Source organism: Pleurodeles waltl, chromosome 1_2, assembly GCF_031143425.1.
Source record: "Pleurodeles waltl isolate 20211129_DDA chromosome 1_2, aPleWal1.hap1.20221129, whole genome shotgun sequence".
NCBI classification, from domain to species: domain Eukaryota; kingdom Metazoa; phylum Chordata; class Amphibia; order Caudata; family Salamandridae; genus Pleurodeles; species Pleurodeles waltl.
In genome coordinates, this window is record NC_090437.1 from 1,324,237,030 (window position 1) to 1,324,251,185 (window position 14,156).

The 14,156-nt window shown below is 46.8% G+C and overlaps 1 protein-coding gene across 1 annotated transcript in view; it reads right to left on the reverse strand.

Moving 5' to 3' along the window:
- The window catches only part of LOC138251470 (long-chain-fatty-acid--CoA ligase ACSBG2-like), a 174,909-nt gene that overhangs the window by 31,043 nt on the left and 129,710 nt on the right, over positions 1-14,156 (reverse strand). Inside the window, exons 7-8 of the mRNA XM_069205652.1 lie at positions 12,906-13,070; positions 10,479-10,597 (exon numbers count right to left, since the gene is read on the reverse strand). Of these exons, the coding sequence (XP_069061753.1) occupies positions 10,479-10,597; positions 12,906-13,070 (284 nt within the window). The remainder of the gene's footprint in view (positions 1-10,478; positions 10,598-12,905; positions 13,071-14,156) is intronic.

Below are 14,156 nucleotides of genomic sequence, written 5' to 3' on the forward strand. Positions count from 1 at the left end.
CAATTTACAAAGATAGAGCAAATTTTTATGAATCATTTGACATAAAAATGACAAAAATCCAAACAGTAGATACTAAGTTAGGAATTTTTAAAGATTGATATGAAAACTAGTGCCCAAATGATCAAAGCACCAACTGCAGAAATCTGGTCATGTGAGACTGGGTCAAAGTAAAATAATGGCTGACCACAATGGAGCACATTCTGGACACTAAAAGTGGATTGGGCCCAGTCAGGGTATAACTTTCAGTATAGAGGAAATCTCGGAAAAAGTTGCTTGAGAAGGTAAGGATCAGTAGGGCAAGTCTGCAGGTGGTGTCTGAGAAGGCGACATCATCATATGGGAGCCGCTGGACAAATTTGTGGTGAAGATTTCTACAGTGGGACTTAGGGCTTGGTTTAAGACCCCTACTGCCACCTTAGCGCCACAAAGCATCATTGTTTTGATGCCAAGGTGGTGCTAAAGTGGCTTTTTAGATGCACCATATTTACAAAATGGTGCAATGCATGCATTGCACCACTTTGTGAACCTTTGCACCACATGCCTGCAAAGACAATCATGTTAGCAAGGGGGGTGTTCCAAAACAAATAGTTTATTTTTTGCGGAATATGAACTACTGCTCAGAGCAGGCGTTAGAAGGGGGCACGCCATTGAATACAATGGGCCCCTATGTACTCTGCAGGAGTAGTACCAAAATGTTGGCGCTACTACTGCAGAGTACAGCAATAGCATCAGAAATTCTGATGTTATTGCCCCCTACCTTGTGCCATGGTGCGCCGTATTTTAAATATGGCGCACACATGGTGGTGGTAGGGGGGTCTAAAGGGTGCAATGAAAGTGGTAATGCACTGGGTACAGTGACACTTTTCTAAGCCCCTTAGTCTCTATTTGAAAATCGAAAATCCACAGCAGGACACGACTGGAGCCTGTAGCTAATAAGAATTCCACTAGGCATGATACATCTTTGCTGAAGGACTGCTGAACAGGAATTGCTGTTAGGGAGAAGAACTCAGTAGGAGCTGCTGTAAAGTCAGGCCTACCAGCCGTGCACCTTGGACAGATAGACGACCAAGTTGGTCCCAGCCACCACTTGGTTTTTAGCCAAAATGTCCCGGGTTTTGGCTATCTGGGTACATTTAGCACCACCGCCAAGGGTCCAGGACCAGAAGGGTACCACTTGGTGGGTGCAAACTCACTCAGACTTGGTCCATGTATGGGATTCAAGATTATTGGAGGCTATCTATCCCTTAGGCTCTGATCAGGAGGCCAGCCAACTAAACCTTGAAGTCGTTCTGGGAATCACTTTGGTAGTTCTGGTTTCAGCAGTAGAGGAGTACTCAAGCAGCAAGGCTAGCCTCTGAGCATCCACATTAGGCTTCAGGCAGCAGAGCAGTCCTCCCAGGTGCAGTAAAGAAGACTTTTGAAGTAAATAGCAGTGGGCAGTCCTCTGAGAGTGATTTTGCAGAGAGTAGATGTAGGAGGCTGGACTGGCTTGTAGTGAGTACCAAGGGGTACTTGCACCTTGCACCAGGCCCAGTTATCCCTTATTAGTGTATAGGGTGTCTAGCAGCATAGGCTGATAGATAATGGTAGCTTAGCAGAGCAGCTTAGGCTGAACTAGGAGACGAGTGAAACTCCTACAGTACCACTAGTATCACTTGCACAATATCATAAGAAAACACAATACACAGATATACTAAAAATAAAGGTACTTTATTTTTATGACAATATGCCAAAGTATCTCAGAGTGTACCCTCAGTATGAGGATAGCAAATATACACAAGATATGTGTACACAATACCAAAAATATGCAGTATAGTCTTAGAAAACAGTGCAAACAATGTATAGTTACAATAGGATGCAATGGGGACACATAGGGATAGGGGCAACACAAACCATATACTCCAAAAGTGGAATGCGAACCACAAATGGACCCCAAACCTATGTGACCTTGTAGAGGGTCGCTGGGACTATTAGAAAATAGTGAGGGTTAGAAAAATAGCCCACCCCAAGACCCTGAAAAGTGAGTGCAAAGTGCACTAAAGTTCTCCAAAGGACATCGAAGTCGTGATAGGGAAATTCTGCAGGAAAGACACAAACCAGCAATGCAACAACGATGGATTTCCAGTCGAGGGTACCTGTGGAATAAGAGGACCAAGTCCAAAAGTCACAAGCAAGTCGGAGATGGGCAGATGCCCAGGAAATGCCAGCTGTGGGTGCAAAGAAGCTGCTACTGGACAGTAGAAGCTTAGGTTTCTGCAGGAACGACAAGGGCTAGAGACTTCCTCTTTGGAGGACGGATATCTCATGCCGTGGAGAGTCGTGCAGAAGTGTTTTCCCGCCGAAAGACCGCCAACAAGCCTTGCTAGCTGCAAATTGTGCGGTTAGTGTTTTTGGATGCTGCTGTGGCCCAGGAGGGACCAGGATGTCGCCAATTGTGTCAGGGGACAGAGGGGGCGTCGAGCAAGACAAGGAGCCCTCTCAGCAGCAGGCAGCACCTGAGGAAGTGCCAGAAACAGGCACTATGAGGATGCATGAAACAGTGCTCACCCAAAGTCGCACAAAGGAGTCCCACGTCGCCGGAGAACAACTTAGGAGGTCGTGCAATGCAAGTTAGAGTGCCGTGGACCCAAGCTGGACTGTGCACAAAGGATTTCTGCCGGAAGTGCACGGAGGCCGGAGTAGCTGCAAAAGTCGTGGTTCCCAGCAATGCAGTCTGGCGTGGGGAGGCAAGGACTTACCTCCACCAAACTTGGACTGAAGAGTCACTGGACTGTGGGAGTCACTTGGACAGAGTTGCTGGATTCAAGGGACCTCGCTCGTCGTGCTGAGAGGAGACCCAGGGTACCGGTGATGCAGTTGTTTGGTGCCTGCGGTTGCAGGGGGACGATTCCGTCGACCCACGGGAGATTTCTTCTGAGCTTCTAGTGCAGAGAGGAGGCAGACTACCCCCACAGCATGCACCACCAGGAAAACAGTCGAGAAGGCGGCAGGATCAGCGTTACAGAGTTGCAGTAGTCGTCTTTGCTACTATGTTGCAGTTTTGCAGGCTTCCAGCGCGGTCAGCACTCGATTCCTTGGCAGAAGGTGAAGAGAGAGATGCAGAGGAACTCGGATGAGCTCTTGCATTCGTTATCTAAAGAATCCCCAGAGACAGAGACCCTAAATAGCCAGAAAAAAGGGTTTGGCTACCTAGGAGAGAGGATAGGCTAGCAACACCTGAAGGAGCCTATCAGAAGGAGTCTCTGACGTCACCTGGTGGCACTGGCCACTCAGAGCAGTCCAGTGTGCCAGCAGCACCTCTCTTTCCAAGATGGCAGAGGTCTGGAGCACACTGGAGGAGCTCTGGACACCTCCCAGGGGAGGTGCAGGTCAGGGGAGTGGTCACTCCCCTTTCCTTTGTCCAGTTTCGCGCCAGAGCAGGGCTAAGGGGTCCCTGAACCGGTGTAGACTGGCTTATGCAGAAATGGGCACCAAATGTGCCCATGAAAGCATTTCCAGAGGCTGGGGGAGGCTACTCCTCCCCTGCCTTCACACCATTTTCCAAAGGGAGAGGGTGTAACACCCTCTCTCAGAGGAAGTCCTTTGTTCTGCCATCCTGGGACAAGCCTGGCTGGACCCCAGGAGGGCAGAAACCTGTCTGAGGGGTTGGCAGCAGCAGCAGCTGCAGTGAAACCCCTGAAAAGGCAGTTTGGCAGTACCAGGGTCTGTGCTACAGACCACTGGGATCATGGGATTGTGCCAGCTATGCCAGGATGGCATAGAGGGGCAATTCCATGATCATAGACATGTTACATGGCCATATTCGGAGTTACCATTGTGAAGCTACATATAGGTAGTGACCTATATGTAGTGCACGCGTGTAATGGTGTCCCCGCACTTACAAAGTCCGGGGAATTGGCCCTGAACCATGTGGGGGCACCTTGGCTAGTGCCAGGGTGCCCTCACACTAAGTAACTTTGCACCTAACCTTTACCAGGTAAAGGTTAGACATATAGGTGACTTATAAGTTACTTAAGTGCAGTGTAAAATGGCTGTGAAATAACGTGGACGTTATTTCACTCAGGCTGCAGTGGCAGGCCTGTGTAAGAATTGTCAGAGCTCCCTATGGGTGGCAAAAGAAATGCTGCAGCCCATAGGGACCTCCTGGAACCCCAATACCCTGGGTACCTCAGTACCATATACTAGGGAATTATAAGGGTGTTCCAGTAAGCCAATGTAAATTGGTAAAATTGGTCACTAGCCTGTTAGTGACAATTTGAAAGAAATGAGAGAGCATAACCACTGAGGTTCTGATTAGCAGAGCCTCAGTGAGACAGTTAGTCACTACACAGGTAACACATTCAGGCACACTTATGAGCACTGGGGCCCTGGCTGACAGGGTCCCAGTGACACATACAACTAAAACAACATATATACAGTGAAAAATGGGGGTAACATGCCAGGCAAGATGGTACTTTCCTACAGTAGAGTAGAGAGTGGGTCTGATAATTCTATTTGTATACCTTGTGCAGTAGGAGAAGGTTCTAGAGAAGTCACTTTGAAGTGCTTGATGGTTCCTGACCCTCCTGCCCTGGCTCCAAGCTGGCTGTGTAAACACTGTAGTGGTGACAAGCCCTTTGTGTGATGGCAGAACACAGCCTATGCAATTGTAAGTGGGTCTGTGCCCATATCTGCCCTACCTCCATACTGCCAGTGCAGCCCCATCCAGGCACACCTAATGCCTCTATTGTGTGGCTGTTTGGGGGGAATAAACAAAATCCAACTGCCAACTACATTCAGACATGTGACACAGCAACAGGCTAAAATTGGCATTTAGAAAAGTCTAACTTAAAATCAGATTTTACCATTAAATAGGGTTTTAAATTTAAATTTCTAACCATTAATCATAAATTATATAGCTGTTTTCCATTCAAAGGTTAGCACTTATTAAATGTAATAAGGCAACCAAATGTCATCCAAAGATACAGGTAGGCCTAATAGTAGTGAAACACATATGTAGGCGTTTTACACTACCAGGACATGTAAACCTTAACAGTACATGTCCAACCTTTTAATTACAATCCACACTGCCCTATGGGCTACATAGGGCATACCCTAGGGGTGGCTTATGTGCAATAAAAGTGGAGTTTCAGTCTTTGCAATGGGGTTATATTGAATTGGCAGATTAAAACTGCATTCAGGATGTAATGGCAGACCTGGGACATGTTTTAAGGGGCTACTTATGTGGGTCGCACCATTGGTGCTGCAGGCCCAATAGTACCATTTAATTTACATTGCCTTGGTATATGATATAGTATGGACTTAAAAGTAAATTAAATATTCCAATTAGGTGTGATCCAATTTTACTAATGTCTTGAAAAAGATCTTAATTAACAGATTCTTCTCAAAGTCTTAGTCTGTCCCCTAGGGTACCGCAATTGAAGTCTGTCCCCTAGGGACAGTCATACCAATACAGGGCAGAAGCCCAACCATCCCAGCAGAATTTGCTCACAAACACTGCTTCTCCGCGTACCTGTATTTAAACTGACTCACAGCAGTGTCAGAAATCCAGCATGGACAATCTGTCTCAGAGCTTCATATGAGAACTGTGGACTCTTAATAATAACTCTATTACAACATGACACATCATGCTTGAACTCATAGTTTATGCTTTATGTTCTTTCTTGTTATGCCCGCGCTATATAAAAAACTTAATATTGCATTGGAATTCTATTCAGATAGCACTTACTACCCCTGATGAGGTATCAAAGAGTGTTTCAGTGAGTAGCACGCTACTCTGGAACCCAAAAGGATTAGTGGTGGATTAGTATAGGGAAAAATTAGTTATTTAAGCGGTGGACATGTGAGTCTGTTAGTTCGATTGAATAGGATAATAAGGGAACAGAAGCGGACCAGTCACAGTTTCCCAGATGCTCCACGGCCCTCCTGCCTGCCCCTGACACCTCCGCCCTCATTCCTGAGCCTGATTGTGACTACTCCACCCACATTCCTAAGCCTGATTGTGACAGCTCCGCCTGCATTCCTGATTGCAACAGCTCTGCCCACAGTCATGCACCTGATTGCGACAGCTCTGCCTGCATTCCTGAGTCTGATTGCATCTGCTGACACCCCTGCCGATGCCTCCTTCATGCCACTGCCGCTCCCACTCTCCCGCTTTCCTGCCTCCCACCCAGCCACTCCAACAACATATAATGGTGGCCGTAGCATGGGTGTGCAGCAGAACCGCTCAGCAGGCGCGCTGCTGGGGCACCAAAGGCAAGCCCATATATCCCTCTCTGCACCTGAACAGCACCCAGTGCCATGACCTCTGCCTTCCACCCCTCACCACTCCACCACCAAGGAGCGCCAAGCCCTGAAAATTGGATATCCCATAGATCAACCAAAGGGACCTTCACCTACCTGCACTGCAGTTTCTTCTGCAATCCAGGCCCGCCTGAGCACACTGATGCCTGCACTGCACCCACACAGAAGACTACAAGAAACCAAGCACCACTACAGGTCATCCTGCTAAACGCCCGCTCCTTATGCAAACATGCCACAGAAATCCTGGACACCATCACCACACGTGACCCGGACATTACCTTCATCACTGAAACAAGGCTAACATCCTCCTCAAACCCCGACATCGCCACAGCCACAAATGACGGCTACAAGATGATACGCCAAGACTGCACCAACAAACATGGCTGGGGCATTGCCATCATCTTCAAAGAAACCATCCAAAGCACCATTACTGATGACAACCCAATGCCCCTCATGGAGCACCTCCACTTCCAACTCCAGACTGATGCGAACACCCACGATGTGAGGCATCCTTGCTTACAGACCCTCACATAAAGACCCCCAGGACCATGCTCAGCCTTCTGCGATGCCATCACCCCCCTCGCCATCTACTCCCTCCACTATGTCATACTCAGCAATCTCAATTTCCACATTAACAACACCAACTCCACTTCCCTCATAGAGAACCTCAGCAACATCGGCCTCACCCAACTGGTCACCAAGCCCACGCACAAAGCCAGACACACGCTTGGTGCTATCTTCACTTCTAGTTACATAATTAATTTCACACAAGTGACTGAAGTCACCTGGACCAACCACATTATCCACTTTACCATCTCTAATTCCCAGTACACCACCTCCAAGCACCTCAGCACCCCTCCACTGAAGGTGGGACAAGGTAACTGAGACCTTATGTGCATAGGCCATAGGAACCGCACAACCGAAGCCCACAGAAGACCTCGACCTCAACAATGGCATTTAAAACTTCACCTCCTGGATCAGCAAATCCACTGACAGTAGCCCCGCTGAAACCAGCTAAAACCAACAACACCTTTAAGCCAGCAAGATGGTATGCTTTGGAGCTCAGAAACTACAAATGGGACTACTACCGACTCAAAAAACAATGGCACATGAGCAAGGACCCCTCAAACAGAGCCGCCTATATGTCAGTCTTCAACATTTACCACCACCACATCAAGGCAGAAAAAAGAGCAGCAACACTGAAGCCAACCACATGAAAGAACTCTTCAGAATTATCAAAGAATTATCTAACCTGATAGCCACAGAGACCACCATCCACCCATTCCAGGAACTCTGCAAATACCGTCTCAGATTACTTTCACAGCAAGATCACCACTATTTACAGCAAATACATCCCTCAATCCTCCACATCCAGCCTAGACAATATCTCTCAAGCAGCCAATACCAGCCACACAATAACCTCCTGGTCCCGTAATACCACACAGACCACCACACCCATCATGTCATCTTTCCACTTCAGTGCACCCACCGACCCCTGCCTCCCCTGGCTTTTCAACCTCGGAGCCAACATTATTAGCGTGGAACTAACCCGCATGCTTAACACCTCCTTCTCCATGGCAACCTTTACAGAAAAGTGGAACATGCAGAGGTCAGATCCCTCCTAAAGAAACCGTCTGCTGACCCCAATGACTTCAAAACCTACAGACTTATCTCCCTGCTCCCCTTCCTGGCTAAAGTGCTTGAAAAAGCCATCAACCAACAGCTCACCGACTATCTCGACCGAAACCACCTTCTCAACACCTCGCAATCAGGATTCTGGGCCAACCACAGCATAGAGATTGCACTTATTGCTGCCATGGACATCATCAGGACTATCCTCAACTGAGGAGAGTCAGCAGCTCTGATCCTTCTGGACCTCTTTGCAGTGTTTGATACAGTTCCCCCCCACACACTCCTCAACAGACTCCACAACATAGGCATTGAACAAAACATCCTTAAGTTGGTTGTCTCTTTCCTGAAGACCCCCACAGTGCCAAAGTCAACTTTCACAACACAGCAACATGGATCTTTGGGACGAACAACTCCATATGGGACCACAGCTACTGGCCAACAGAACTTGGACCAATGCCCCCTACATCAGACCACACACAAAACCTTGGCATCATCCTCGACTGCCAGCTATTCATAAATCAACAAGTACACTCAGTCACTTCCTTCTGCTTCTACATCTTCCGTATGCTTCACGGAATCTTCAAATGGACCCCTACTGACACTAGAAAGACAGTCATGCACACCCTGGTTACCAGCTGCCTTGACTGTGGCAAAGCTCTTCATGCCTGAGTGTCCTCCAAGCTACTTAAATGACACCAGACTCTACAGAACACCTCAGCCAGTCTCATCCCCAAACTCCCCAAGCACTCAAGCATCACCCCTCACCTCAGGAACCTCCACTGGCTCCCTGTCCAGAAGAGATGCTAATTCAAAATCCTCACACTCGCATACATGCTTTACACAACCTAGGGCCTTCCTACATCAGCCATTGACTGAGCTTCTACCTCCCAGCAAGACAACTATGCTCCGCCTTGCTAAACCTCCACACACACCCTGCATCCATCAAAGCTGCAGTGGAGGCTGCTCCTTCTCCTACAAAGCAGCCAAGGCCTGGAACGGCCTGCCCCTCCACCTCTGAACAGGTTGGTCCCTGGTAGACTTTACAAGGAGACTCGAGATGTGGCCTTAGGGGTGATAGTGCTGCAGTTTCCAAATGCTATGATTGATTGAAGAGTTTAAAAAGTGTTATTGGCCTCCCCCACAGCCCTGGGGGCCTCCACCTCACTGGGGCTTCAAATTATTTGGATATGGGGGGCCACGTGACCCTCCCTGCCCCACACAGCCCTGAGGACAACAAACTCTCTGGGGCTATATTAAAAATAATCATATGTGGTCTGTTTCGGACCTCCTTAGCCCCCTTGACCACCACCTCCCCGGGGCTCTTGTTGTTGGTGGGAGGATTTGCGGCCCCCCTCAAGGAGCCACCGAAGGCCCTGAGGACTGCCACCCCTTAGAGCTGGCATCTGCTATGTCCCGGGGGGCCCATTCCTGGGTCACAGCAAACACTCCGCTTTCTGACAGTGAGACCTGTCAAACGTGTCTCACTGTCATAAAGCCGAGTTTTCATCTCTGATCCCTGCATGCAGATATGTGTGCAGGGAACAGAGATGAAAGCATTGCTCTAGCAACAACAGAGCTAATACTTAAAGCAGGTCCTTGGTTGCTGGACCTATGGGACAGTGGGGGAGGCTTAAGGCTCCCCCATGAAGTTCAAGATAGCCCATAAAGGGCTTAAAAATGTATTTAAGAAAAATGAATTGCTCAAATGTGAAGATCACAGACATTCACACTAAGCTTTGAGAGTTCAAGTCACTGTGTATGCCTGGTCATTTCCCTCCTTCATTTATTTTTGTTTTAAGTCAAATGTTTAAGGCTCGTACTGAAAGGTAATCTTACTCTTTTTAAATGACAACCACAATTTTCATTTCAAATTGTGCAGAAATATCTCATTCTAAGCAAATAATACATCACAGCCTAAAAAAACTCTCTATCTCTTTCACTCCCTTTCTCTCTCCCTCTCTCTCTCTCTCTCTCTCTCTCTCTCTCTCTCTCTCTCTCTCTCTCTCACTCTCAATCTCTTTCTCCCACTCAGGCACATCTGCACCCACTCAGAGCTCCAGTCAGACCCTCACGCACCTACTTCCAGACCCACTCAGACTCTCACACACCCAGTCACAGACCCACTGACACCCTCATGCACCCACTCACAGACCTGTGCACACACTGATGTACCCACTAAAACACTGATGTATGCACTGTCACACCGACAGACACTCTCGCAGCCACTCTCACCCCTGATACACCCCCTCACACCTATTCTCACACCTAGAGAGTGCACAGACTGGGGTTGGGTGGTTAGGGGGGTTGGTTGCAGGGTCTGGCTGCAGGCCAGGTCTTGTGGGCAACCTTCGCTGTGCATGGCCAAAGAGGTGCAGGTTCCCCCACACCTAAGTCACTCCTCTTAGTGATTCAGATTGTACATTTAGTGGACTTGTTTGTGGTTTAAAAGTGTGTGGTGTTGCATCAAGCTCTAGGATACCCAATTCAAGTGCAGTAGTACACACAGCCCAGGACACAGGCAACAGATATTGGTGGTAATATACTCATTCACACTGCTGCAGCTAGCCAGGACCTCTGCTGCTTCCTGGATCTTCTCCCAAATCCGTGGCACCCCAAGGAATATGGTGGGCCGAACTTCCTTCAGGTTATGAATCATGGAGCCCTGTGATGACAAGAAAAATGTAGATGTTGCTGGAAGCACAGTGAGTATAATTGAACATATTTGGTCAATTTTCAACTTTATTGGCTGCGTAAAATGCATTGCTGTGACTGGTGGCTAGGATTGCTATCAATAAATTCTTATACAAAATGATAGCACAGATTTTCAGTTTTATTATACCAGTAATTTCCCTACTATATCAGCAAACACTCAAACTCAAAATGGGAGTTTACATTTTTTAGAAAGATGATGTCAAGGCTTGAAAACAGGTGTCGGTTAATCTGCAGCAGTACACGGATTTGATTATCCGCCCCCATGTTCCACCAACTCACCGCTCTGTGGGTTTGACAAGGTTGTACAATAGGTTTTCTAGAGCAGTAGTAAAGGATTATCAACACTCAGAACTTTGTAGTTTCCTGTACCCAGAAAATACCAGGTGCAATTATTGGTAAAATCAACTTTGGAAGGACTAACGCAACTTTGGATCTTACCTGTACATATTACTCCAAAACATTAAGGTGTTATAACCAGAACATTATGAACTGTTCCTATTAATGTGCTCCAGATCATTGCATAGTTTCTCCCAAATTCTGTAAGTGTGTTGTTAACCTACATTGAAATCCTAAACCCACTAACATCAAGTAAAGGATTGTTCTGCCCTTACCCATTCCTGCTGGTTTGGCTGGCCCCTGCAGTGTCAGTCATTAAAAGATTAAGGGCCTAATTACAAGTTTGACAGTCAGAAAACCCAACCGCCAGACCTGTGGTGAGGAGACCGTCATCAAGCTGACGGTCTCCCCATAGGCCCAATTACAACTTTCCCACTGGGCTAATGTGTGGGAACCAGGGTTGCAGATTGCAACACGCCTGGAAGGAGGTGCAGCCTCAATTTAGGTGCAGCCTTCAATACTGTCTCATATCCAGTCCTACCCCAGAGCTTGGAAGATGCAGGAATCAAGGGACTGACACTAAAATGGTTTTCTGCTTCCTAGATGCTTCCAAGTCAGTGAAGGTTCATTCCTCTCAACCACGCATCACTTGAAATGCAGCGTTCCTCAAGGCTCTTCATCGAGCCTGACACTGTTTAATCTATTGGTCTGTCCTGTAGCAAATATAATCTCCTTCCTTGAATTTTCCTATGGTGTCCTATGCTGATGGCACGCAGGTCATTGTTTCATTGACTCCAAATACAGCACTGGTCCCACAGAAACGTAATATATGCTTTCAGAAAGTTGCTAACTGGATGGCTACGAGCTGTTTGAAGCTCAACAGCAACAAATGCAGGTAATGGTGGTTAATAACAAGCCATCACTCTGGGACCAGCTTAGCTGGCCTTCCCCCTTGGGCGACCGTCCATCTCCCAAGGCAGAAGTAAAAAGCCAGGGAAATATACTTGACAGTAGAACTACTATGGGTGCCAAAGGCAGGAAGCTGTTCTCCAGCTGCTTTGGACTACTGCAAGCACTTACAAAGATACTTAAATGGCTACTTCGTGCTGCCTGGTGCTGAATTGTATCTTGCCTTTACTATGGGAACTCCCTCTATTTTGAGAGTCAACTTTCAGACATTAAAAAACTGCAAGTAACTCCCAAGACTCAGTCTGCCTCTTCAGCATTTACTGCCTTGCACTGGCTACCCATTAGCAAGAGGATTCAGTTCAAAGTATTGTGCATGACCCACTGTGCTAAATACAAGATGGGCACCTGAATCCTCCAGCAATTCATCGGTCCTTATCATCTAATCAGAGCGCATAGATCAACCAGCCTGCACTAGTTTTGAATCCCTAGGGTGAAATAGCCCAATTGTGGACGGTGCTCCTTTGCCTTTATTGACCCCCAAGCTCTGGAACATTTTGCCTCTCATCCTCAGATCAAATAACAACCTTCTTATCCTTAGAAAACAACTGAAAGCCTACCTATTTGTTTAGGACTCACTATCTGAACCTAACCTACCATTGGTTAGCCAGGCTCTTAAGAAATCCTCTTGAATTGAATCACTATCTGATCTGGCTCTTTCAATGTTATACTGTATTGTACAATGAGCCTTGCCGACTATGCACATTTGGGTATAAGATCTATTGCAGAACAGTAACCACTCAGAGCCTCTGGGCAGTTATTTTTATTCTGGTAATTATTTAAGCTCCGTTCAACTAAATATCAATGTCAGATTCCAAAGCTAATGTTGAGGTTATTCACCAAAATTAAAATACCAAGTTGATCAATGGCAATCAGTATAACAAGTGCATGAGCATAACGGACCATCCACTAATTCATGCTGAATTATTTGTTTACATATTTGTCACACAGATTACCTTTAAAGCGCCTGGGTTGGCAAAGTAAGTGGTTCCTCCAAAGCACATTGGCAGCCAGATGTCATAGAGTTGTCCTCCCACGTGGTTCAGCGGGAGGTAGCTGAGAATAACCTCTTTTTCTTGAACACCAAAATGCTTCCCAAATGTTTTTGCCGTCCATGTGACCTAAAAAAAGGCAGACAAATAAGTAGAAACTTTGGGCATTGGTAGCTTCTCTGTGGCTGTTATTCACAGGTGATCATGTCAAACTGTAAGAATTTACAATCCAGTCCCAAACTGGTGAAGGACTGGCCTTTGACCCTCCCCAAACCCCAACTGCACCACCCCTCCTCTTTTGAAGGCACCATGCTCTAATTGCAAGAACAAATGATAATTCATTTTGCCACCTGGGCCCTGGCTGTGTGAGGTCACTGGGAAAAACAGTGATTCTCAACATCAAGAGGTTGACACGTGTCAGCTGTTCCTCTGCCCTGAGGGGTCAATAATAATAATAAATGCAGTGGGACTGTCCCCGTAGTCACACATTACTTAAGGGAACACATCCATATATATACCTAGGGTGCTTCCATTCAGCATTTCCCCATGAGGCTTGTATTGTTAATAGGCCATCTACATCCATTTTGTGGAGAATCTTTCTACTGGATGGTATTTTGTGAGCTTGTTTTGGCATAATAGCTCTGCTGTGGTCTGAATTTCCTATTCAGTGAGAGGGAAGCAATTATCTTGCCACACTGCACTGCACTATATTTGATCTTCCCCAAGACCTAGCCCAGTTGTTAATCTGTAGGATCTATGAGGTATTTTAACCCTTTCACCCATCATTGTTGATGGCTCTGCTTACAAACGTGAAGATTCCACTCAAACATACTAGGTGTACGATTTGGGGTCTGATGATGAAGCAAGCCATGGGTCGTGCCTTTGGGTGAGGACCCCACATATATATCTAAAAATATCAAGTTGATTTTATAAGAGCACTAATCTACCTGGATGGTTTTTTGCATTTTGGAGTAATAGATTTTTGGTTGAAAGGAATTGGGTTCACCCTCTATGTAGTATATTTTGTATTTACAATTGGCACTGGCAATCTACCTGTAAGTCCCTAGCATGTGACAGGGCATTAGTGTGCACTGCTGGGGGGCTGCTGCTGTTGTTTCAATAGTCAGCCCTGCTCCGCGGGCTGCCTTTGAATTAAAATTACATGCAAATTTGACTTTGGAATTAAAGGTACTTTTAAAATCCTAAACTACCTCA